Raw genomic sequence first — 27167 nt, forward strand, 5'->3', positions numbered from 1 at the left:
ACACGTAATTGATATTGCAAAGTGTTGTGTCACTGGTGTAGGGGCTATAAAAGCCAAACAAGCTGGTGTGCCTGCCTATCAATCACCTATTGCTATCTGACATTGGTACAACCCTTTGCAAATGAAAATAATTTACTGCTCCCCCCTGTGAAAATTATTTACCATCCCCATTTCGGTTTGAACATTTACTGTTGTGGTTCAAAACTGTGATGAATTGGTTAGCTATAAATTTTCTTTCCTTCCCCCCTCCTCCTCCCACCTCTTCCTATGTAACGCTGGGATGCAGGTTAAGGCATAGGGTGGTATCTGAAGTAAGTGCTCCACTCTCAGCGCCCCATACATCCTCGCTAATGCTTATAGCTCCCCTGTGGTATTGGGAAGTATCATCGCTATTGTACTGAGGTAGAACAGGAGCTGGAGAGAGATAAATGGCCTAGTTATCAAAACTTCCTAGCCTCCCACAGCCCTCCTTGGGAATACAGCTATAAATGACATTCAAATGATGCTGATAGATGTTAGCTGAGCAGGGAGCAAAACGTGTGCGTTCCTGGTGCCACGCTCGGGCCAGCCGCTTCTTGCTGATAGTGTCATGGAGATGTCAGCTAACCTGACACTGGCTGCTGACGCTATAGCCGTGCGGGTGAGATACCGCGCTGTCTGCTCACGTCTGCTTGTGGGCAAATCCCTTGGGGTTGCAAAAGTTCAAAATTGGGTGGTGACTGAGATGTATTAATGCTGGAGCTTGCAGAGCTGAAGGCAGAGGTGTTTTTTCTTCTTTGGCACAGAATGTGCTCAGTTTGGACGCTCAGAGGGTCAAACATCAGAGGGGAAACAGCCCTTCTTCCACCCAGCAATGCAATGACAGTAGTGTCATTTTTGAGTGACCCGGGACATCTCCAACAGTGGCCTATAGTCTGGTGTGAAGCAGTATGGCCTCTGTGGCCCCGTGGCGGGTCCAAAAATCACCTCCAGGAGCTGCCTTTGCATCTGTTGTCCTTCCTCTTGTGTGAAACGAGAGAAGGACTGCTCAGATCATAAATCCCTTGGGGAATGGAGCAGGAGCAGCTAGAGTAGGTGGCAAATCTGCTTCTCTTATGAGTCTGGAAGGGCTCTTGGGTGTCTTGGCATCTCTTCAGGAGATACGAGGAAAACTCCCCCATCTGGAGGCGGAGGACCTCTCATGAAAACAACCAGCAATCTGTAAGGCTTTGTCTTTTTTAAAAATTTTATTATTATTATCTGTCAAGAAAGAAAGGCTCGGTTAGACCCTTTGTATCCTCCCAAGGTGTAGCTACGTGAATGCTTAGCCCTGCAGGCAGATTTTTACTCAAGAGCAGCTCTAAGAGGAGAGGGGATGCTTCTAGTGCGTTGTGGCAGAAATCCCAGGGCACCAAGGTTGCAGGGCACGCAAAAGCTGTCTCTTCCCATCTTCCTTGCAGCCAAGAAACTGAAAGGAAAAGGGTACAGGGCTGTCAATCACATCCCTTCGGGCTTTAGGTCCGAGGCTGGAGCGGGGTGCTGGTACACATGCTAAAGCGGAGGAGGGGGGCAGTTCTTAGGTCCGACGGGTCAGGGCAGACCCCCGAGGGGCTGCAGCTGAGCTTGGGCCCCGGCGCTGCTCCCCCGAGGAGCCACCCGGAGCCGGGGACGGGGATGGATCTCAGCCCCGGGCTGGGGCAAAAGCAGCAGAGACCCGTGCAAAAAGCTGCTCCCCGGCGGGGCTGGGGGCTGCCCGGGGCGTGTTGCCCCCTCACCCCCCCCCACTCCGCAGGCGGAGGCTCCGGCTCGGCTCGGCTCAGAACGAGCCGCATCGGCAGGCAGCGCCTCCAGCCGCCCACCCGCCGCCTCTCCCGGCATCCTTCATCCCCCATCCTCCGCTCCTTCCTGCTCCGGTGGTGAAAGCGACCCCCCCGCCCCACCACCACCCACCCACCCGCAGCCGGGGGCCGGGGATGCCCTCCCCCTCCTCTCCCTCCCCTCCAGCCGCAGCGGGGGAAGGGGGGGCTGTGATGCTGCAGGGGGATCCCCCGGGTGTCGAGCGGGGTCTCCCCTTCTTCCGCCGGCTGCCGGGATCTCCCCGCTCGGCTCCGGCGGCGGCTGGCAACCGGGGATGGGGGGGGGGGGCCGGTGCCCCACGCACCGTGGATGACTAGACACCCGGGGCTGGGGGAGCGGGGAGGGGGGGGGGGGGGGGCGGGCGCCCGGCTATTTGCTGGCTGCATACAATGGGCCACTCCCTAACGTGAGGGCTTGGGGGGAGGCAGGAGCTGGGAGGAGGAGGAGGAGGAGGAAGAGGAGGCGGGGGGGGGGGGGGGAGGAAGGGGCTCGGGCATCGGGCTGGTAAATAAACTCCGCGATGATTTCCCTCCCTTGCGCCGGCCCAGGTGCCGCCGCGCTCCAGCCTCCCCGCTGCCCGCCGGCGAGGATGACCTGACTGGGATGTGACTGCCTCCCCCCCCCCCACTTTTTTTTTTTTTTTTTTTTTAACCCCCCCCTCCCTCCCTCCCTCCCTCCCTCCCTCCATATAGCCAGCCAGCTATACATGTAGCTACAGATACAAAAATATATACAGCGATCGTTGGGGGGGGGGGGGGGGGAGGGGCGGGGAGCTCGGATCATGGCCTTGGGGCTCCCGGGGCTGCCGCCGCCGCCGCCGCCGCCGATCCGCAGCTCGCCTCCGGGGCCCGGCGCCGACGATGGGGCTGAAGGCGCGGCGCGGCGCGGCGGGCGGTAGCGCGGCCGGCGGGGCGGCGGCGGCGGCGGCGGCGGCGGCGGGTCCGGGGCGGCGAGCGGCGGTCGGCGGCGGCGTTGGCGACCCCGAGCAGGGCTCGCTAGCCCTGGGCGGCGGCGGCGGTGGCGGCGGCGGCGGCGGCGGCGGCGACCGCGACGGGACGCTGCTGCTGGAGGGCGGCGGGAAGGAGGAGGGAGGCAAGCGGAGCCCGCCGGGGCTGGGGCTGCTGGCGAAGACCCCCCTGAGCCGCCCGGTGAAGCGGAACCACGCCAAGTACCGCCGCATCCAAACTTTGATCTACGACGCCCTGGAGCGACCCCGCGGCTGGGCGCTGCTCTATCACGCCTTCGTGTGAGTACGCGGGCGCGCAGCCTCCGCGGAGCGCGGAGCCGGGCTCTCCCCCCCCCCCCCCGCCCCGGGGGCGCGTCCCGGGGCGGCGGGGAACGGGGCGGGGGGGGCTGCCCCGCGGAGATGCGCCCGGGGCCACCGTTTTGCTTTATCATTCTCGGCGTAAAGGAGCTCCGGGGGGGCTGGCTCCAGCACCCGGGGGGCGAGTGCGGGGGGTTGTGTGGGGAGCAAGGGTCTTCTTATGGGGTGTGCTGCTGAGTGGGTTTAGTTATTTTTTTTGTTTTTTTTTTTTTTTTTTTTTTCTTCTGCCGTCGGGTTTTCCAAAACGAGGATCTTGTTTTAAGCCCGCGACTCTCTCTTGTACGGACACCCGCGTTGCCTTGGAGCGGCGTGCCCGAGCCTGTGTGTCTCAGACCCTGGAAAAGGGATGCCAAAAAGAGCAAGCTCTGAGCAGTTTTAAGGCTCGAAGTGCTTAAGGGGGACGCTGCCGGCTTCGGTTCAGCCTCCAGCATTGCGTGCGGTTAAAGCAGCTTTTACAAACCCCGAGCGGACCGGCTCTTTCAGTAGTTGAAAGTGTCAAACGCAAACCATCGGGTTTCGGTCCAATAAGCGTCACCCTGCAGTGCATGAAACCCGAGCATTGCAGCACTGTCAACCAGAAAGTTAAACTGACCGCAAGCGAACTGAGAGGAAACAAACTCGTTTTGTGGCCCAAAGGTGACAAGTCAAGTTAATGACCACTGTTTTGCATTCCTAACAATTTTGTTCCCTGAAGTTTTCGTAAGGAATATAGACAAAAAAAAAAAAAATCTGTTTACAGCATAGAATGGAGTTGGCAGAGTCTTATTAAAATAAATGTGGTCTTTAGTGTTGTGAATGTGTTTGAAAACCCAAGGGATTATCAGTGATCACGGTGTTTCTGTTTTTCTTTAATGCTATAACGTGTACAGAGCTCCATGTGATAGAGGATTTAGGCAGTGATTTCTGAAATTGGTTTATTTGCCAAAGACAAAGTGCTCCAGGCTGCATGGGCTATGAGCCTGCAGCTGGATCTTGGGAAGTCCTCATCACTGGTGTAGTCTTTGCACATGCAAATAAACACCTTGAGTGTAGGGCTGTGATTTTACCTTCAGGCAAATTTCTTGTCCATGGTTGTAGGGATTTAGCCCTGGGCGAGGAGTAAAAAGCAGTGCTCACTACTGAGGTGCTGCTGCTGCTGTGTACCACTCACTCATTGCTGCTCCCCTCTTTTCAGTGTTTTCATAAAGTGCGTCTTGGGACACAGATTCCTGCTTTCCAGCTTAATTGCTGTGAAAATGGGGACACTGGATGCCGTGACACTTTTTCAGCTCTTTAGCCCCTTTTTGCCGTAGGAAAACTTGTGCTAGCAGGCAGGGAGAGATGGCATTTGGGGTGTGTTGTGCTGGGAAGACTCTTTGGTCCGGCGCTCGCCGTTCGATCGTGCTCAGTATTGCATAACGCTGCTTCTTGTTGGGGAGAGCCACGTCTGGACGGAGGGGCACCCCGTTCATCCTGCCTCGGTCAGCCCCCGCACACTGCGTAAGTGAGGCTTTAGCGCACGCCAGAGCGTTACGAGCAGTTGGCATCTTTCTGTGGCCAGCTGGGTCAAATCCACGCTCCTGTCTGGATATAAGCGATAGGACAGTGGATGAGTCTAGAGAGGCTCAGGCGAGCTGAGAGATTCACATTTATTCGCAATGGTATAGAAATTTCCAAGTTACAACATTCATTTTAGATAGCTCTCTAGATGTGTGGTTAACCTGTAGGTCCTCATGCAATATGGATCATAGAATGGGAAAAAATTCAACATGTTTCTAAGGTTTGATCCTTCTTCGGAGCGGACCTGATGCTCTATCTGGCCAACTTCTCTTTGGTGAATACTCTGTCCTGCAAAACTGAGGTGCGAGTCTGACCTGCTCTCCCAGAAGTCACTAACAGTCTCGTTAAGACAATCGGTGCCAAGTTCAACATTAATGAAAAAAAGACTTTTAGGAGTCCTTATCCTTAAAGGAATTACAATACACAAGTCCCGGTCTGTCAGCCCAGCACAGACGTCCCATCCCTTCCCAGGACACCCGGGGGGGCTCAGCAGCCCAAGGCTGCAGTTGGGTTTCTGTTCAGTCTCAGCTCCTTCTGAACTCAGTAGAAGTTGTGGGCTCTTACCTCACTGTAGGATCAAATCCTACAAAAGAAATCTGCCAAAAGTGATGGAAGGGTGTGGTGAGATCTTGCTGACAGGCTTCAGAGCTTGTTCCTGCAACTGGAAAACGATGACCTGCTCGAGAGCAGGAGCAGTGCCGTGGGGAAGCAGCACCTAAGTTGATATCCAGAGTCTTTGTTCTTGCTTTCAAATGAATTGCCTTTTTACCTTTTTCCTTCTGAAAAGGAGTCTCTCTCATGTTGGAGGTGCTGCTATGACACTGCGTAGTGCCATCCCAGCAGTCCCCCGGTGCTTCTTTTCATGCTAGAACAGTTTACACTTTCCCTTGGGTAGGTGAGAGATTGCCAGCCTTTCCATAAAATCTACAGATTTGATGCTGTTTCAATTTTCCAGAAAAGTCCCATTTATCTTAATGACATGTTATACTCTGTCTCAGTCTTCTGTGTAACTTTGCGATAAATACCATGCAACCAAAATTAAGAGTAAGAAGGTTGCTCTCGTATACAAAAAGAGAGAATAAACAGCTGAGGGCCAAAAGGGATTGCAGCATGGGTGGATGTGATGAATTCCTTATAGATCCCAGCATTCAGAGGTGTTTAATGAAGAGATGATGCAAAGGAGTCCGGAGCTGCGTATATCCCAGGATTTAGGAGGTAGGAAGCTGCTGATGGAAGAGGATTGCAACTTTCAGGATTTGCCGAGGGTGTTGTGTGGGGGCAGGAAGGGGCTTTGCAAAGGTCTTTGCAAAAGCTTTGGATGCCAGAACTTTTAAAAGGGTGGTACAGATGGAATCTCGTTAAATCGTACAGTGATGCCCATATGGCTGCAAAGGGGTCATGATCCTTTGTGTATCTCACTGTTATAATGTGCACATAAATAAAGTTTGACGCAGTGCCTGTTGTAAACGCTCACTTTAGTTTAGGTGGGGTTAGATCTGCTGAAATGATTCAATCTGGTGAAATAATTCAATGAGAATGCATAAACATCATCAGGCCCTACCAAGCCCTAGCGACAAAGATGCTAGGGGACAAAGGGAGAAATTCCTGATGGCAATTTTAGTGGTCAGCTTTCACTGGCAGTGATTTACAGAAAGTGACATGAGATATTTTCCTTGCGATTCTTCCTCCTTGTTCTGCACAAATGAGTTTGTCCAAGCCTATCCTTATAGCAAGAGGAAGGTGATTTGGTCCTAAAGAAGCTGACTCTGTTTCCTTCACCATCTGAAAACATTTATTCTCTGGCAGCCCTGCTAGACGGGAGATTTACGTAACACCCGTGAACTTCCCATCTGCTAGGACACCAGGGTTCACAGACTTCTTGGCAATATGGCAATATCTTAATGGCATAGGTGGTAAGAGAAAATTGATTTTCCCATGAAAAATTTCACCTCTGTAAACTAAACTCTTGCTGAACATTTTGAGTTAAAAAAAAAAAAAATCTGGTTTAAGCTTTGAGGTTTTTAATTTGGAAATGTCTCTTGGGAGTTGCAGGTCAGGCTACAATCTATCCCTACTCTTTTCTGAGCTAGTCTCCCTGTAGGTGTAACTGCTGTTCCCGTGATGTACTGTATTTTCCTTTGTGTTGAGCAGTGCAATATATTGCAGGAACCCTCTGCGGTTGTGCCTCGTGGGATGTGTACTTTGGCCAGGGAGACCGTCTTGAGACCTGTTCGCCTCCACGAGCCATCCAAATGCTTTATTTATGCACAGAAGCATAAATGAATTAAATGAAAAATTGAAAACAAGTAAGATCTTGATTTTTCAGTTTATTTTTAATTGTAAGCACAGAATATTTGGTGGATAATGGTCCGAGTCCAGAAAGGTAACAAAATACAGACCAAGTTTGCAATTGAAATTTGTGAAAATTTTCAACCTGACTTAAAGAAAAAAGAGGCTGAAGGAGTGGTAGCTAGGAGATAGTCTTACCTTCATACCATCCTCTGAGACAACTTCAGCCTTTACTTTTGTAGAAAAATAAGACCAGGAAAAGGCTTGGGATTAGATTTTCCTTTTTGGGAAAGTGTGCAATATTGGCTGCACTCTGCTGGTGTAGATCACCAGGGTGTACCTGCTGACGAGCGAGGGAAACCATGGGGAACACTTGAAAACCCTTCCCTATTTGCCATACAATCTTCTTTCAATACCACTTAAAACCTGGAATAAAAAGAGGAGGCAGAGTCATGCGATCCGTCAAATCGTCAGTATTTCTGGGAAGCACCGGCGAGCACCTCTTGCATGACTGATCGTAGGTGGGTTGTTTGCAGAAAAGGGCATCGCGGGACTTGGGGAACAGGTTGAGGGTCTGGGGACTTTCCATTATTTTCCTCTTCGCCCTTTGAGAGATGCTCTGTAAGATGCGCTGATCCACCAGCCCGTGTTAGCCATCTGGGGCGAGATGGAAACAGGCTTGGGGTAAAAAGAAGGACAAATACGAATGCTTCCTTGGCCTGTTTGGCACGGACTTGTCTCTAAGGGAGTCCCCAGAGCAGCAGAGCAAGTCTGGTCCATTAGCAAGTGCCCTTTGCTTATGTGTTCGCCAATACGAGTTCTGTTTTAATTATTTATGCTAATTCAGCGTAATGCATGGATAAATATTCTGCAGTATACTTTGTAAAAAATAATGAAGTCTTAGTCATTGGAGACCTCACCGCACACCTCTGCCATTACGTCTCCCTTGAGGCTTGCGGAGTCCGCCCTGGGTTGCGTGCGGTTTAGCGAGATGCGACTGTATCTCAGCCGCTGGAATCGGCCGACATCGCAGGCTGTGGTCACCGGCTGCCGAAAGCTGGGCTTTGCTGGCGGGAATGCGAAGGAGCAGCAGAGCCTGGGGAAGCCACAGGCTGTGTAACGTGAGCGCCTTGCGATCCCCAATCGGAGTCGCTTCGGCAGCTCGTAGGTGCCCAACGCTTGTTTAAGCAACTACCTCTGAAATTACAGACCCGGCCCTTTGGTGGGAATAGGTGTCTTTTCACCTACAGCCTCGGAACTCCTTGCTAGGACATCAGTGCCGACAGCGAGACCCGCTCCCGGAGCGGGTACCGGCGGGTTGGGTCGGTCAGCCCGCGCACTCGGTGTTGCCATGGCTACGCTGCTAATTTGCTGAGTTTTGGTGCTTGCTCACGCCTGCTCCACGGGCTCGTCGGAGCTGCAGGCGCACGGCTGCCGTGCGCCTCGGTGTCCCCCCAAAACCCCCGGGGATGCAGGTCCCTGAGCACCCCTCTGCAAGCGCGATCTTCTTTTCACACCAGGCCACGCAGCCTCATCTGGACGGGCGTCGAGATCCACCGCGGCCGGCGATGCACGAGGGAGAGCCCGACGTGTGGGCGAGTATTGGCGCTGCCGGCGACAGCAAACACTCAGCAGCTGGTCTTTCAGTGCTGTCAGCTCGGCCCAGGAATAGAACCCTCAGAAAACAGTCATCGGCCCTGGTGTAATTTCTATAAATCTGAACAGCCCCAGATTTCATCATTTTGATGAGAGGTGATACAGCAAAGCCCCTCCAGCAGCCAGAAAACCATATTTTTCTTCTGAGAAACTTGGCAGTGAAGAGTAGCACCATCTCTGTGCTACCCTGACAGTCCTGGAGACACTGTCAGTGGTAAAGCCACGGACTAGACTTCTCCAAATATCTCCAAGGCAGCAGCTGGGAGTCTGGTTGGAGGTATGTCGTGCTTTAACCCCAGCCAGCAACTAAGCACCACGCAGCTGCTCGCTCGATCTGCCCCCACCCAGTGGGATGGGGCAGAGAATGGGGGAAAAAAATTGAAACTCGTGGGTTGAGATAAAGACAGTTTAATAGGACAGAAAGGAAGAAAATAATAATAATGATAATAATAACAACAACAATAATAATAAATAGTAATAATAATAACATGACAATAATAGTAATAATAATAAAAGAATTAGACTATACAAGTGATGCACAATGCAGTTGCTCACCACTTGCTGACCGATGTCCAGTCAGTTCTCAAGCAGTGATCCACACCTCGTGGCCAACTCCCCCCAGTTTATATACTGGGCATGATGTCACATGGTATGGAATACGCCTTTGGCCAGTTTGGGTCAGCTGTCCTGGCTGTGAACCCTCCCAACTTCTTGTGCCCCTCCAGCCTTCTTGCTGGCTGGGCATGGGAAGCTGAAAAATCCTTGACTTAGTCTAAACACTACTTAGCAACAACTGAAAACATCAGTGTGTTATCAACATTCTTCTCATATTGAACCCAAAACACAACAGTATACCAGCTACTAGAAAGAAAATTAACTATCCCAGCCGAAACCAGGACAAGGTACCACTCAGTTCATAAAAGCCATCTCGGTTTCTTCTCGTGCCTCTCTGCTCCTCGCAGCAAACATCAGATCACCACGGGGCACAGCAGGGTCTGGGCACCTCTGGGTCAGCTGCCTGGTGGAGAGGCCACGCAGGTTTTACTTCTTGATTTAATGTGAGATGGAGGTTAGGAAGATGTTTCAAAAATGAGCAGGGAGAGACTTTCCATGCCCATTTTGCTCATTTTGGTGCAGAATGTAGAAACATTCAGAACAAATCTAATGATAAAAATAGTAACTAAAGACTATGCATACTAACAGCTGAATTAAAAAGTCCTCACATACATATAATGCCAGTTATATACCACTATGCTTAAGTGTGTTTTAGTGAACATGAAGGTGCCCCAGCAGTGCCTGCCTCTCCCAAGCGCCACACCAAAAGCTACTCACCCAACATCTTTCTATTCTTTCTTTGGGGCTCCATGTCTTCAAACATGACTTGATTAAATCCTTTTTGTTCATAGCTTAGCCAATGTAAAAAACTGCATGTATGTAGAGCACAGTTCTGTACTTCTTTGTGAGTAAAAAGGCCTTTCCATCATTGAGATGTATGTGCAAGGTCAGGTGAGGGAATGCATATTCAAGGACAAGGTCTAGACTTAAGTAATTCGGATCTAATTTAACAGCTGTAAGAAGCTTTCTAAACAAAATCAGTCGAGTGAGTGTTAAGATCGTTTATATCTTGTTTAGAAACATAATAGATTGGTGACCTTAGTTATAGCTAGGCAGCTGGGTGGTTGGATACTACCATGATCAGCCTTGCATGGTATAAATAAATAATAATGTTTATTCTTATATTTAATAATGCTATATTCCCTTCTTGTGCGTGGAACTTTACAGAAGGAATGGAGCCACGGAGATATTGCATCTGCTATTGCTTCTGGCAGATACTGTATTAAATGGGATAACTTAAATATTAATAGCTTTACAAGGAATATGGTCCACAAGAGCCGTTAAGTATGCTGCCTTCTGTCTTAGGATGATAGCTGGGAAGCTTAGCATTTTCTGTGGAGTGAGGGACATGCCCAGGGATATTTAGGTTCATGGTAACCTATTTCTGAAAAACAGCACTTTGGGAGAACTTTCAGGCTAGAAATCTGTAAATTGTCTTTCTTCCCCAGCCGTAAGCGAGCAAACTACTTCAGAGCATGTTTAATTTGGAGCAAATGAAAGGTCCCACTGATGTCAGGAGGAACCTTTCCAAGGTGTCGCTGAGGTCATCCAAAGCAGAAGAGTGTGACTGAAATCTGGTGGAAAGCAGCACGAAGTATCATCACCTTCCTCTGCCCAACCAACTTGCTGCTCTACTTAGGCTGTGTGAGATTCTCCTAAGCTACAGTTCTCCGCAGGATTCGTCACAGGCCTTCATCCCTCCCATACCTTAATAGCCACATTTGGTTATAGTCACCGGGATAACACCTTGATAACACCCTCCTTAGAGGTGCTGCCTTTTGCTTGTTTGTGTGGGTTTTCAAAAAAGGTGGTGAAGTGGAGTTACATATCTCCAACTAAATCTCAGTTTGGAGACGTGCTGAGACCCTGACCTGAGAAGCATCCAGTGTCTCCTGAGGTGGCATGTGCTCTCACTCCCTTCTCCTACATGTATTAATCTTGCCAAAGTCTTTCCTACTTTACCTTTTCTAGGTTGCTGCTACGTGGTGGTGGAACATTACAGGTCCATTGTACGGGAGCGGCAGTGGAGGAATCCTAATCCTGTTTGGGTTGGCTGTTGTCATTTGCTTCCTTTGACTTTACAGGCTTTATTTCATTTTATGGATCCTTGCACCTCGCTTGTCCTCCCTGTTTCCAGAGTTGTTTCTGAGAGCTGTATGGATGTGTTTTGCAGTCCTTTGCCAAGCTGTATTAGTTCGTGACTGTCGTGTTGACTCGCTAGTGTTGTTTTCTAACCCCAGATGCATCTCATATTTACTTTCTTCTATCCTCACTGGTGTTTTGATCACCTTCCAGATCAGTACTTTGTGATTTTGTTAACATTCAATTTAATTCTTTTTATAGATAGTTAAGGAAGCACTTAATAAGACCAGAACTAAGGAAATCCATTCAGCTTTTCACTAAATAACAACTTCCCTGCTTCCTGGTTAATAAGTTATCATTTGTTATGGCCAGGTTTTATTTTGTGTGGTTTCTCTGCGTCACTTGAATTAATCCTAGAACTAAGATTTTATGAGACATTACATCTATGTCAAACCAGCAAATATTTCCTCATTTCTTTTTGTTCAAACCTGATTGTTGGGCTGCATTTATCTACTTAGTTCAGTGATACACATTGAATTGTTATCTTCCCATCTCAGATTTTTTCACGCTTTTGACATGGTAAGTGTGTAACTTGTATAACAAAATAATTCAATGTGCTGTCCACCACTAGAGCAGAGCTAAAGCAATGCTGAAAGCTTAAATGCTCCGATCCATCCAAGTCCCAGTTCTAACATATTTTACAGGAGCCATTAGATTTGGGTTATACCTAACTTCAGGTGGAGGGCAGAGATGTTCATCCTAAACCAGAAGACTCTTTACAGGGCATCCCCCACTGACTGTAAATACAGAGAGTCTAAAATTTTCTGTTTTCAGTGGGGATGGAGGAGAAGCAAGTACAGCTGTTGAAGGACTGATAGTGAAATCCCGAAAGCGCACGGTGGGGAGCTGCCCACCAGGCTCTCGGCAGTGCAGCATCAGCTCTGCTTATCTTTTTTCCCCTCATGCCTCTCTACGCACCACTCAGAGCGTTCATGAGAAGGGATTACACCCTGAGGAGGGAATGTCAAGAGCAGCTGATTGAAATTGCAGGGGAATTAATTTAGGAAGGTAATTACAAGAACTGGAATTTGCTCTTCTACCTTTGCTAACACTGCTGTTCTTGTGAGACGTGCTGGAAGAATTTCAATGCACACTACTGGCTGAGGCTCCCCGATCAGACCTCAGACACTGGGCAGTGGCATCAGATGCATGGGGCCACAGGGCAGGACCATCCTTGCGCTGCAGATACGGCAGCAGCTTTTCTCATGCCTAGAGTAGTCAGTAACTATGTCTAGACTAATTGGCAAAGCCGTGTCGGGGATGCTCCCCAGCAGTGGCACACACCGGCCAATAACACAGCGTTGTTGGATGACCCGTGACATGGTTTTAGTCTGTGACAACTAAGTGACTGGGCACAGATCAAGTGTTGCCACAGACCCGGGACTGCTCCCAGTAGGAGTCTGCATGTGGCTCCCTGCTTTGGAGGCGAGGTCAGTGTTATGGGCGCTGGGCACCCCAGCTGGCCTCATGGACAGAGTAGGACTGAGCATCTTTGGGTTACTAGAATAGACATAATTGTTGTATGTGAGATCGTACCACTGTGAGGATATCCTCCTGGGTCTATGCAAAAAGACACTTTGCTTTGGGATAAGAGCTTTCACTTAGATAAAGACCCAAGAAATCCTACCCCACTGAAATAATGTAGGTTTCACCCTACGTGTGTGTCCAATAACATATTTTATTTTCTATATCCTTTCCCCTCCCTGTTCATGGGACTTTGTCAAGGCTTTTGCCTTTCTGTTTCAACACTCCTTGTGCTGATCAAACTCCCATGGAGGTTCAAATACTTCACCCCCACATCTTGGCATATTAACAAAAGAATAATTTTTTGTGGTACTAGTCCAGGAGGAAGACCCCACTGATCATTCATTACCAAACTTTTTATGATTTGTGTAAAACACAGAAGAATATATTTCTAGTTGCGCTGTTGCTGATATTTGGACATTTCTCCTGATTTTGTCTCACTCGTTACTGTAGATGTTGCTCCATTACCTTGTTAGGTCCTGGGTGCCACAACACTGCACAGAGGTGGGGTCTGGCAGCCTCATGCTCATGGCAGTTTCTGCTCTCACAATAAGGCATTATCACATGGTACATTCTCAAATACGCTACTGTCTCCAGTGCTAAATTACTTAAAAGAACTCTATTTCCCCGCTTTTCCTCAGGGCTTGAGAGGCTGTCCCTCCACACTCACAGTGGGATCCATCCATCTAGCGCCTTATCTGACGTAGCAGTCTGGACTCCTTTTATAGCTGCTGAAGAAAAACAGGAAGTAGAAATTTCTGGAGTGCAATTAATCTCATCCTAAAGACTATTCGAAAATAGGTGAGATTAATCACCTCTTGCAGTGCCTGAAACTTCCCACTGACTACAAAGGAGACCTTGGGTAACTAACTTGAATTTAGGTATTTACATGGAAAACACCTGGGGGATGGGAAACTTTTTGCCTGACCTGAGAGGCACGACTCAAAGCCACATTAAGATAACTAAATTTAGATATGTTCATGTACGGTTCTGTGCGTGCAATAGGTATTTAAGTTCTCTTCATAGTCAGTAGAGACCTAGTCAATACAGTTGATAGATTTTATGGTGCAATTCATCCAACCAGATATAAGGGTCTGCTTTACATGGAAATAAATCACAGCTTCAGCTCCATTTAGCAACTCTCCACTGTCTGTAGCAGGAGCTGAGGTGACTTGATCTCTGGTAAATGTCTGCAGTAAAAGCCACTTTCAGACAAACGAGTCCTACCTCTAAAGGCAAGAGGAATATGAGTCTTACTGTTACATAGGCTTTTATTAATATTGGGCTTAACATAAAATTCTAATTCCCTTTCCTCAAGAGCTGTACATATGGGGCTGCCTCTTATTCCAGGCTGTGACAGGCCTACAGTCATCCCTGACATTAGGCCAAAGAAAAATATGATGGTGTCGTTCATGTCCTCAGTTTTGTCATCCTACTTATGCTGCTGATTTCAGTAGCTTTAAGGTCTTTTCCTAGTTGGGAGTCTTGAGTTTACCTTTCCACCTTCCCTTTAGTTCTCTGGTTTGCTCTGGGGTCTATCTCCCTGAGCCCTCCCATAAATGTGCTCTTGATTCATAATCATAGTTGCAGTTGATCTTGAGGTCATGCTCAAACCCAGACTTAACTGTCTCTTGTATTGAGCTTCAAATCCAAAGGCTGTGATTGACTCAGTTCTCCCTGCATCTTCTTGTGGCCATTTGTGATTTACCTGGGCAGAGGAGTTACTGTGGTGGGAGTTTGCCAGCAGCAGTCCTGCTTCGTCCTATTGCTGAATTTCTGTCCATTTGCATTGATCCTCTTGTCTCCACCACTCAAAATTAGCTCCCCAAATCAATGAACAGACAACACTGCTTTCTAGAAGGTGTATTTTAAGAACCAGAAAACACTTTGTGAGTGGCTTGGATGTTGTCCTTTTGAAGCCTGTAAAACATCAATTTGAGTGGCCTGGGATGAATGAGGGTGATTGTGAGGGTCATTCATAAGCTTAGACTGGTTTTTATGTGCTATAGTTTTCTCTGTAAAGCTGGAGACTTTGTAGATATGTAAGCACCATTCAGTATTTTAGAGGGTGTACTTACTTCCATACACCAGCTGAATCAGTAAACTAGCATAATTGAACCTAATACTGAAATCATCGGAGAACTGTGCAAAATTTGAATGCATGAAAATGCCTTAACATAAGGAAGCATTTCTGAGTGGTGGTGTATTCCATTAACAGCTGCTAGTTTGTGTTTTGCTTGTTTTTGCAGAAATACTGAGCCAGCAACCTCTTTTAGTCATGTCAGTGCAAATGCAGAGTAAATCTATTAAAGTTAGAAGAACAATTGGATTTGGCTGCTGCACCACAGGCTTGTTCTGGACCCACTACAAAATCTTTTCATTTTTTATTGATACTCTGCTAGTGCCAGAGGCCAAGGTCAAGGTCCTGCACCTCTGGTGAGGTACCTCCCTGCCACAACAAACTTGCCCTGCCAGTAAGGTCAGACAGCTTGAGAAATGGGGTAAGTAGGAGAGTTGGAGATCCCCTGGCAACATAACAAGTGAGCATCAACCTGTTCCAGAGTTGCCTGTATTCACACCATGGTGTTCACGGCTTGTTTCCTTCACTTTGGGAGCTGGCTTATGCAAGCACGGGGTCTTTCCTTCTCTCCCTGCTCCCCAAAGTAGAGAGAGGATTTTTCTTCCCTCATAAATGCAGTTAGTTATTTAACAAAAACAGCAGATAAGCTGGGGGAGTCGAACAAGCAAAGCACTGTCTTTCTGCCCATTTCTTGGTGTAGGTCCTGTCAGATATTGGGGCTGTAGGAAGGAGTTGACAATTGCAACCATAAAACTGTTTAGTTTGGAAGGGTTTAGAGGTCTCCAGTCCAATCCAAAGAGCAGAGCTAACTTCAAAGCCAAATCAGATTGCTCAGGGCTGTATCCAGATAAGTTTTGTCCATCTCCAAGATTTGAACTATTTTATGTTGTGAGGAGTGATAGATTTTGTTGCTCTTCACAGAAGATGTTGTTTTATGCATGTCTCGTAACGGTCTCAGAGTCATGGAGAGTCTTCTTCCCTTCCCACTCTATTCAATCCTGAGTATGCATGGACAGAGAAATGAGACAGCACATCTGGACAGAGATGCTGAGCAGGTCAGCACACTGTGGAGGAAACAACCTTCAAATTAACCACAAAGGAAGTTGCTTGCCGCTAGGCTAACTAGCACCAGCCTTGCCTATGTTGGGAGTACTGACACTGGGAAATGCTGGGGATAATCTTTAGCATAGGCAGTAGAGTTCCTTGAAAATAGGAAACCTTTCCCAAAGACTTGTCAATTTTTTTACTGATGTTGTTGTAATTTGACATTTCCACCAATTTTTCATCATTCAGAAGAATCATTTAGTCTCCAGGAATTTATCCCTACTCTACAACTCCTGACTTTCCCATCTCTTTCTCCCTGTCCCTTCCTCACTCAATTCCATCTTCTCTCTTTCCTTTGGTGGCATTCAGCACCTCACTACTGAAGCACAACACCAATCACTGGATCATCCAGCTGTGCTTTTTGTGTGCCTCCTCAGCCTTTCATACTTCATGTCACTACAACAGTAGAGTACAGTCTGACTTAAATTCAGTTGGCCTAAGAGCTGATAGCAGGTTGACGGAGCTGAGATGACAATATGTCTCTTACCTGGACATAGCTGTATTTACTTTTTGGTCTTTTTTATGCTTTTTTTAACTTACTGGACTTTGACATTGAATTCACCTATGTCACAATTAAGATTGTGCCTCTAATTCCCTCAGAGTAGGGACTCAGTACGAATTACTTTGTCCATATGGTGTGAGGTAGTTTAGGTGCAGGAATTATCTCTGAATCACCTCGTGTTTCATCATCATTAGTGTTTCTTTTTTGGTCGCACAGCTCCCCGATGTTGAATTCAGCATCCGGTGGTAAGGTACTCCCGATGGACCAGCCTGTGACTTCAGGCACGGTGCGAAGTTAGAGTCCCTACACAAACAGCATCATTGTAGGAGAAGCTCTTAGAGTTGTTGTGATTCAGACCCACACACTTCTGAGTCACTGCTCCTGATCACTCTTTGCTCTAGGGGTGATGGTTTTGTTAGGGAAAGAGTGATTTCTTGATGACCTCTGTAGGTAACAGATTTCTTGCGGTGACTCAGCTGTTCTCTCCAGAAAGAGGGAACATGAAGTGGAGGTGGATACCCATCTCTCTTCCCAAAAAGGGTACAAACTGAGCTAATAATCTACCGCTCCAGTTTATCCACATTCCTGGTCTCAGTGGTAGGGGGAAGAGGTTTAGGAGTACTGCATACAGGCTAATCCAAGATCTTCATGCTACTTCATACACAGCCTGAACCACACCTGCAGCCGTTGCTCCCAGAGTCAGGGTGATAATGCAAGGTCCTGGTTTGCAGCTCCGTTTGCTGCCAGTGATGTTAACCAAGAAAAGTGAAGGATGGGAGCTCCTGGTGTAACAATAAATGGACAGCAACTTTCCCTAGTGAGTGAGCATACAGGCAGGACATAATGCTGTGTCCTACTGCCTGAATCACCACGTTCCCCAGCAAACGAGGTGAGAACACAACATTGCTCCCAGAGACATTATCAACTCCAAAGCAACATTTTGTTGGAGACCAGAGAAAAGCTCTTCTGTTACATTGCCTTACAGTTTTCTGGAAACAGTAACTCTAAAGAACACATTATTAGGATGGGTGAAGAAAAGAGATTTTGGGCAGATGGAAATGTGTCAGTGCTCATCTTCATTGGCAGTGCTTGTTTTCACTTATGCTACCACGAGTTAATTTCCAAGCAACTTGAAGTAGATAATGTGTTTATAAGCATTAATCTGAGTGCTCTATCGTTTGTTCCGGGCTATGAAGGCTGGGAGTTTCTGTTACAGTAGAGGGATTTTTAATTGCATAAATGATGATATAGCAACGGTTGGAAGATGGTACAAGATAAATTCAGGCTATAGATAAGGTCTAATAGGGGAGCAGATATCTGCTGGAAGAATTTGCACAAGAAATTATCAATTTTCCACTTGTCATTTTTTAACCAAATTTGGAGAATTTTCCAAAAGACAGCTGTAGGCTGTAGCTTAGCTGCAAAACATGGGCTTAAATCAATAATTCTGCATGTTCTTTGCTGTTGATTAAGCAGGACTTTGAGTTATAACCATGAATATGTTAGATTTGGGGTTTGGGTTTTTTTTTTAATTTAGCAACAGATAAGCAAATGAGCGATGAAGTAACTCAGGAAAAAGAGATTCACTTGTTTCTTAACTGGATTGTTAACATCATAATGTTACATAGCATAAGTAGTAGCAGTAATAGTAATTGAGCTGGGATTCTTAGGACTAAATGTAGGTATCTTCCCTGTAAATGTCTAAACGTGGCCAAGTCCTTTCAATCTCCTCAGTTGCCAGTATAAACCACTGCTATAGGAGTACTGGTGATTGTTCAACTTATCCTGAAGTAAATGATGACACTGATAAATCACATCCTGATTATCAGAGATAGATATCCCTTGACTATAATGGGAGCTTCGATACATGGCTTAGATGTAGATATTACAAAACACTAGTACATTACATTTACATACATACATTACAAAATATTTGTACATTACAAACACTAACTTTAAGTGAGCTGAATCTTACCCTAATCAAATTGTTGAAGGCCTTGCGGGGATAATAAGTTTACAAAGTACTCTGGACAAGAGGCTAGAACAGAGCCATCCTTTTTGGCCTTAAGATGACTACCCCGAATATTAAAAACTCATGCAGTCTTAAGACTGGAACACCTTTCTCAGAGCAGCTAAATATGTGAAACAAGATCAACAAGAACAAATTTTTGCAGCGTTGGATTCTGATTCAGTCTTGTACCTCAGTCTTGTTGTGGTGCCTCTTAGGTTTACCTCATGTTCCTGTGGGACTCTGCTGATGTCCCCCAGGCTCCACGTGCATGCAGAAATGAAAGCTCGTGTAACATGGCTTTGCAGGACTGGGGTCAGAAATTGTTGCTGCTTCCTCTGGGCAATGTAGTCCCTAGACTGATAGCCAAATAATAATTGCCACAATGTCGGGTTTTCTTTTGTCTGGAAAGGGCTCCAAGTCAATGTTATCCTCTCCAGAGCACAAATATCTAGCTGTATCTCTGAGTTATTTTAAAAAGTAATTGCAATATGGTCATTCCTTCAGAGCTGTCAGCTCTGTTGAAGAGTGGGATGTAATTTTTGGGTGTCCATGCAGTCTCTTTGCCTCTGATCCTGCAAGGAGAACAGATGGACCTGTCTGGTTTCTGCCTTGTCCAGAGGGAAAAAAGAATGGTTTTCAGCCCACTTGGTTAAAAAAAAAAAGCGGGGTGAGAAAAAAAAAGCAATAAAGCCAATGGTTTTTTAGAGTGAGGTAAGAGTAGCAATGGTGCAGGGAAGAAGCCAGCAGCTGTGAACGCAGTTCCAGTGACGATGATAAACCAGCAGCTGAGCTGGAGAAGGAGGCAAGAGAGATGTTGGAAATAAAGCTGCGAAAGGGAGAAGGAAGAGGACTAACTGTGCTGTGAGAGGTAAAACAGAAGGAGGAGGGGAATTAAGGCTACTGTTGTAGGTGAACACATTAGGAGCTACATAATGAAGGTGCTGCTTGTATAGAAAAAACAACTTAATTGCCCTCCTGGTGCTTTGGTGCCTGTTTCAGGCAAGTTGCCTATTTTCCTCTAATTGCAAAGTGTCTTCAGTGTAAAACCTGTTGTTGCTCTTGGCCTACATGGGAGACCCCGTGTGCTCTGGATGGACTGAGGACAAGCCGAAGACCTGGTCAGAGGTGAGGTCTCTTGGCCAGGTAGTGGTGGAAAATATCTGTTTGTTGCTTGAGCTATTCCTGCTCTGCAGGCAGCCAGGAGACCGTGATTGCTGAGGTGTATCCATCTTCTTCGTACATGTCACGGTTGTCATTTTCACTTGGCAGCACAGAGCTCTGAGTTACACACTGGCACCTGAACAGCAGGAGAAGAAGTTAAACTTCATTTGTTATTTTAGTGCAGAGCACAGCCCTCAGAGCTGAAATCCAAGGACAGTGTGCTTTGTGGCAATTTGGGGCTGATCCTGGGACAACAAATCTCCCTCTCTCCCCCCTACACACTCGTGGTTTAGCTGCAAAACCTGAAGAAGGTCTAAAGAAGCAAGAGAGCCTAAAGGAGCTGCATATTCAAGGCACGTTAAATGTAACTTCAGCAGGGAGAAAAGACAAATAGCTTCATCCACTCTTGAGCTATAAAAAGGGGTGCCAATGAGACACAAGGTAGGTTGCACTTCTGCTTAAACACTCTTAGGAGCAGTGTCCCTGTTACCTCAAATAACAAGCAGGCAGGAGTATCTATAAAGAGAAGGCAAGTTTAGAGCTTCAGCCCTTTGACCCAGGAGTAAGCCAACCCTGGCATCTCCGTTAGCCATCCCAGTGCAGCCGTGCAATGGTTTGGAAAAGGTTAACAAGCAATTGCCAGTTGATCTCCTCTCTGCCTGATGCTGGAGCCCTAGGCTTTAGTGGTGTAGCCCGGGAGAGACAGCGTCTGCCGCTGTTCCTGCATGGGGAAGAAGCCTCATGCTGAATCAGGCCTGAAAACGTGTCTGCTTTAGACTTTGCTGGTTGAAATGACTACTTTGAGGGGTTTTTCTTTACCAATTGGGTTGTAGTTCTTCTGGCTGGTACCACGTGGTCAGGTTTTCCAGCTTTTCTTTGTAACAACGAAGCGAAAGTTCTACTTTTCTCTTTCTTTTTGCTTTTTTGTCGGGGCTTTTTTTTTTTTTTTTCAATGGCAGCTGTGTCAGCCATGACGTATCCTGGCTACACAAGCTGGGGATTAAGAGAAACAACAATAAATCTAAGAGTTTGCAGCACTGTGAAAGGCACGTAAGTGGGATGATGATTTTAGCCGTTCTCTCTGTTCTCATGGCCTGACAGTGCCTCTCTTCAATAAGTTTCTTTACTTCTGTGACTCATGTAATGCCTTAGCCTGCAACATGGTATCAAGGTGCAAGACCTTTTGTAATTCTCTGTTTATGGTTTTATATCATCTACAGGACATTCCCTGCAGGTTGGTGGTTTGTTGGGTTTTTTTTTAAGATTAGGCAGAGGAACGTCACTGGCCTCATTCCGAGTCAGCAAATCGAGCATAAAATCAGGCTTTTAGTTGGAGATTAATCTTCACGTCATGGCACCCTTTTTAAGCCCCCAAATAATTTTTAGTGGAGATAAGAAAATTATTAGCAGCGTGCAGTCATGTGATAAGCTGAAATGAATGGGAGGTGAATGTGACGGCAAAGGTTATGGCTGACATACCTCTGAACGTGTGTTTGAAATAGCATAGTACCACACAGTCACTGCAGCTCGTATTCCTGTTTTGATGCGGTAAGTGCCATTTTACTAACCCAGAAATTATTTATAATGTTTTTATACACACTATAGAAATACCTTCAGGGACAAGCAGAGATGAAAGCTTTTTGGGCTATGCATCCTTGTACCTCCCAGAGTACCCCAGACGCCTTCCAGCACTTTTAGGTCCCATCACATTGCTTCCGTAAAACCTCCAACCTTTCTCTGAGAAGCTGGTGAGACACAGACACACCTGACCTCCTCAGCGAGATGCAGTCCACCTTGCCCAGCTGTGTCGCTTGTGCTGTGCACTGCCCATACATAGCACAGAGGATCCTTGCCCCGAGACGTGTCCAAGTTTGTAGACAACAAGACACGGAAAACAACTATGATTACCAGCTGGGGCAGGTATAATTTAACAAGAAAACAGTTATGATTACTATAATAATCAGTAGTCTCAGTGCTCCAGTATTAATAGTGTTTTGCATGCGTGGCACAGAGACAAGCCTCTTGCAAGGGAAGACTGGAAGGAGCGTAGCGCTGGATTTGCTGATTCTCACAGACTGCTCCTTCCTTGCTCAGGGGACAGATAATGAAAAGGAGAGTGTGAAAAAAGTGGACTAGTAAGTAGGAGAAGTTGGTATCACTGGTGGAAAAAAGAGTGGTGTTGCTCCAGGGATAGCAATGGTTCAACATTAGTAAATGCTCTCTGAGAACTGGGGTTTCAGCCCTTCATGGTGTGTTCTGGGAAGACATTGGGAATTAAAGGTCAGGGACCACTAGAGAGACTAGTCCCTCTAACTGGCCTTGAAATGATACGCAAAAGACATCCCCAGGGCTGACATCCTCACTGGCAGTGTCTTCAGTTATGCCACAGATTGAATTACTTTCTTGGGCTACCTCTGCTTTGTCACTGTTCCTGAGTGGGTGGACTCCAAGCCCACGTGGGGCTCATTGGTAGCAAAGGGTGTGGGCACACAAACTTGTTCCTTATGCTACATTCAGTCCCAGGGAGAGAAGGCAAACCAGCTAAAGGCTGTCATGTTTTCAGGGCTGCTAATTCAGCTTCTTTTATCCCAATTCAACTCATCAGGGTTGAAGGAGCAACTGATTTCTGCACTTGGGGGCTATTCCGCTCGTAGTGCTGGAGGCAGTGGGGTGAAACAGTGATGGCATTCATCCCAGAACATACATTGGTTTATGGCTGGTGTCTCATCCATGGCCATGCCACTGGCTTCTGCTACCCAGCTGGCTGCTCATACACAACATGTGTTGTGTGGGGTATTTGCATCTTGTACAACTGCCTGCTGGGGCCAATTGGGTTTATGTTTCTGACCAATCTGGAGGTCCCATCCATCTGCATTCTCAAACCATGCTTTTCAGCCACATCTCACTCAGATTCATATACAAGCTCCAGGTGGACTAGGCAGATTTATTTAATTCACTTACCTGACCTCTGCTGTTCCCTCATGTCTCCCTGGGCCTACTGACACTGGAAGACTGAAGAATTTAGGAAACGCAGCCTATGTGCATCCTTTGCCTCTACCTGTGAACTGTCTCATCTCTGCCTTTCCTGGATTGCTGTGGCCCATCTTTGATGGAAATGCAGAGGATTTAGGGAAGCGATTGAGAATAATGAATCATGTAACGCTGAGATTTTCTTCCTCTTCTGGGCCACCATGAGCTGCTGAGCAATAGCATTTCATGGCAGCTGCTGCTGCATTTTGGGAGATGTCTGGGCTGAATCCTATGCACAAATCTCAAGGTGGGTTGTGATCCTTCTGCTCGCAAGTGTTCAGCTCATGTATGTTTACGTTGTTGATTCGTGCAGATAGGCTGTGGTTGTCTTTGTTTCTGGTAACTCTGGAAAGCAAAGCCTGTTTTCATATGTCTGGATCCCATATGTGATGCTGTTCTATGCAGGCACTGTGGGCAGTATTTACACAGGTGCTGGATTACACCTGTCTAGCTCTCACAGGCAGCAATCTGCATCTTCTCAACAAGTGGGTCTTGTTGCGAGATGTCTGTCTTAACTGGGGAGGAAAGCTACAGTGAGGAGAGATGGGCTGCAAAGGGAGATCAGATTTTGTAATTTCAATGGCCAAAACTTGTTACAGTGGGATGACACTGATAAGTGGGATATGGAGGGTCAATGGCTGAACTTTGCTAATTTTTCAGCAATTAAGGGAGGGGGGGCAAGCAAGGAAAATGGAAGGCCAGTTCGTCAGAAGTAGGACTTTAATTAAAAATGTTTGTGTTGCTGCAGCAGCGAGAACCTAGTTATGGTCTGTGATCTCACTTGGCTAAAAGCTGTTCAAACTCAGAATAACAAACTGGTCTTTGCCCCAAAGACCTTACAATATCAGTGTAATAGAGGAATTAACAGGTGGATCCAGAGGGAGAGGGGTGAAACAAGAACCATTGGCAGTACTCCCAGTTTCCCCTCAGTATCAACTGTTAATAATGTTGCATATAGGACAGGAATAGATAATTTGAAGAAAGGCTATTACAAAAGTCAGCGAGGTAGCTTCATGCATCTTTTTGCATCTTCCAGCTTATGCCAGTGCAACTAATGCATTTGGGGTGTGTGCAATAAAGATGTGACACGTGGTCAATAAGGGCTGGCACAGATCCGGCAGAAACTGCTGTTCCCAGCAAGAGGCAAGAGAAAGCACAGGAGAGGTCATGACTCAGAGGTACATTTCTCAGTCAAGATGGTCTCCTAGCATATGGGCTCCGGCATCAATGCTGAAGCCCAGCCCTTAACGGTGAAGCTTTCCCAAGGACAGCGTGCTGTGCTTTGCAAAACATAGTGGAGTGCTCCTAAAGGGACATCTCTGCTCGGTGTCTGCTCCTCAGTCTTAGCTGCGAAATACGCGGAGATCCTGGATGAACCTTTCAGGACTCGGAAGAGCTCGCTTCAGTAGCGTACAAATTAGCACTTTCTGCTGTAAGGTGTTTGCTGTGTCTCAGGAAAAAAACAACTATGAGCCCCAGTACCTCTCTTGATTCAGCTGCAGATGGTTTTTCCAGAAGGATCCTTGTCTAGTCTGTTAATGCATTGGGGGTTATCATTGACAACATGAATGGAAAGAAAAATGAGCTAGCAGCTGTGCATAGCATGCTGAAGGGCTCTCAGAAGAAACAGTGGCATTTCCATGTATCATAACCTGAGCTGGAAGTTGGCTGGATCTTCTGGTGAAGATGAAGTGAACTAAGAAATAAACTTGGTGCAGAGAGGCCTGTAGTGCATAAATGCCAAAACCATGTTTCTGGCAAAGCCAGAAGACATTCTGCCTATCAGCATCTTTCAGTGTTGTGTCCTTTGGCTTTGTAGTCTGACTACCACAGAGAGGAGCAGAGGTTGGAAATCCAAATTATGAGTGTGCAACTAATTTTAGAAATGCTGATATGGGACACCACTGCTCACTGGTTTGTTTAAATCTCTGGCTAGAAAATTGCTGGTTGTGGAGGAATAAATAAAGAGAGCTTATTCTGGAGACAACAGGTGAAAAACATTAAAAGTGAGCTGGATAAAATGTCTTTTGGATTTCCATCATTTCTTGTAGTAGTCAGCTATTAAAAAGCCCAAAGAACTCCCGTCAAAAAAAACCCGAAAGACTTCCAAGGTACAAAAAGCTTTTCTGCCACACTTCTGACTTGGCAAAGTGAAGAGGTACCCGGAGAAGCTGCTCAGTGTATCTACATACAGCTTTAACTTGGAAGTGTAACCATTTTAAATGTCATCATTGATTTCACAAATGACTCTATTGGTGTTGAACAATGTGGCTGGATAACACACGTATTATAAACAAGAAAAATCTGTGGGTTTTTTTTCTCCATTTTAGTGTGTTAAAGCAATGTCATTAAAGCAGCCATTATCCTCCACTACTAAACACCACGTAGGTAAAAGTTTCGAGGACTATAGTACAATGCTAATATCTCACCATGGATGGCAACTATCCAACTTATTTCCTGGTGTGTAATGTACTTGTACAGGCACTGCCACTGATAGAAACAGGGACACTCCTGGAAACCCACAGCCTGCAAGGCACGGACTCAGCCCTTTACATCTCAGAAGGGAGAACTGTTTCCAGGTTGTCATCTCCCCTTACACGCTTCTTTTAATCACCTCTAGCTATTCATATGACTGCATTATGGTCACCTCTTGGGCCCCTCTTTGGCTGTGGCGGGTGCAGGAGCTATGATGGCTGAGCCAAAGCAGGGCCATGGTTCCTTTGAGCAGTGCCACGTCCGTGGAGCATCTCGCTGTGGCTCCCGTGCCCGCATCCCTACCCACCCGCTGTGGGCCCCGATGCAACCCAGGGTAGTGCTTCCTTGTAAGCTTCTTCTCTTTGACAGGATGGTTAATTTAATGACGTTGTTGCCATGGCATGAGAAGCTGAATGGGTGGTTATGTGAATTGTGAAGATTTGCTAGTGCTTTTCGCCGTAGGTGATGTAAGCCTCCAATGCAAAGAATATTTGACCTGGAATTTTTATTTTCTGCTTAAAGTTGTCAGTGCTTTTTCACAGTATTTTCTATAAATCGATTTTTTCTGGATACAATATTTTCTTGGGCATAAGGTGTTTTGGTTGGGGGGGAAGCTTTCCTTGTTGTTTTAGACAGCATAAATCCTTTGATATATGAGCACCTACATTCAATGTAAGGTAGAATATTGTTAGCAAAAGAGGTTGATAATCCAAATTTGCTAGACTACCTGGGAAACAGTATTGAGTAAAAAATGTGGTTACCAGAGGGAGGGAGAGGAAAGCATGTAATGGAGCACATATCTTTCACTGTTGTGAACTGAGTGATTACTAGGCAGGTAGAGGCTGGAAGCAATTGACTGTAATTGGTCTGTTGGGATTTTCATAAAACCTTTAAAGCAATTAAAATGCTTTTATTGAAAACAGATTTGGGCATCTTTTCTAAGGAGGTCTTAACTGCAACTGCTGTTTTAAATGTTAATTATGGTTTTGTGAAATGTCTCTTCGCAGCAAGTGATAACGGTGTGGCGTGCTCTGCAGTCAGGACTGGATCCCGCGGCAGAGAGGAGATCTGTGCCCGTGAGATCACTGCCCTTTGGAGCACATGGTTCCTCTCTGGTTTCTTCTTGTCCATGTCCGTGTCCATGCCCATGTTCTTCTTGAAATTCGGACACCTCGGGAATGATTTGTAAACCCCTCCTGCAGACTCCTTGGGGTATCTACGGTGTGTAGAGATGCAAGGGATCTGTGGGTATGCTGTGTCATGTGAGGGAGGACTATTTATAGCCAGGAAAGCTGAAAAGGTAGGTATTGAAAATAAGCAGATTATATAAAGATCAGTCAAATATTCCAGTTTTCCTCTAGGTTATAAAACAGCCTTTGTTAAAATAGAAAAGCACAGTCTTTAACATATATCTATATTTTGCTGCTATTGCCTGTATCTTAGTGTTTGGAGAAAGCACAGGGATCCTTCTACAAACATTAGTTTCATAGCTGTTGTTGCTAGCACCTATTTAGGAGTTAAAAGTTGCAAAGCCATTTCCAAACAAATCTTTCTTTTGTATGTACCCATAATTAGGAAAAAAAAAAAAAAAGTCCCTGTAGGCTTATAGTGTCTCTATTTTACCACCGTTAGGCAAACACACTTTAAAAGAATTTCAACACATTTTTTTATTGAATTTGAATTACAGATGACCTGGCTATCTTTTAAAAACTGTCTCTTAGTGGTGCTGACTCTCAGTTGCAGTACAGATCCCAAGATACTTGCAGTGTTTCTTGCAGTCCTAACTACAAGAGCCCTTTCGTGATAATTATAGCAGCTTTTTACATATATGTTAATCTTCTTTATTTATTCTTTTTGCCTTTGGAAGGTTTACGTTACC

At 46.4% G+C, this 27167-nt stretch overlaps 1 protein-coding gene and 1 long non-coding RNA gene across 5 annotated transcripts in view; one reads left to right on the forward strand and one right to left on the reverse strand.

Annotated features, from left to right (window-relative positions):
* Positions 1–1220: 1220 nt before the first annotated feature.
* LOC115340589 lies at positions 1221–3097 on the reverse strand. The gene is made up of 2 exons (XR_003923101.2): positions 3009–3097; positions 1221–1447 (listed from the first exon to the last, which is right to left on the reverse strand). It is a non-coding gene; the product is annotated as an uncharacterized LOC115340589 (long non-coding RNA).
* The window catches only part of KCNQ3 (potassium voltage-gated channel subfamily Q member 3), a 206390-nt gene continuing 181529 nt past the window's right edge, over positions 2307–27167 (forward strand). For all 4 annotated transcript variants that reach the window (XM_030012412.2, XM_030012414.2, XM_030012413.2 and 1 more), the window contains exon 1: positions 2307–3082. In XM_030012412.2, coding sequence (XP_029868272.1) covers positions 2697–3082 — 386 coding nt within the window. In that variant the 5' untranslated portion in view covers positions 2307–2696. The remainder of the gene's footprint in view (positions 3083–27167) is intronic.

Source organism: Aquila chrysaetos, chromosome 4 (genome assembly GCF_900496995.4).
Source record: "Aquila chrysaetos chrysaetos chromosome 4, bAquChr1.4, whole genome shotgun sequence".
Classification (NCBI taxonomy): domain Eukaryota; kingdom Metazoa; phylum Chordata; class Aves; order Accipitriformes; family Accipitridae; genus Aquila; species Aquila chrysaetos.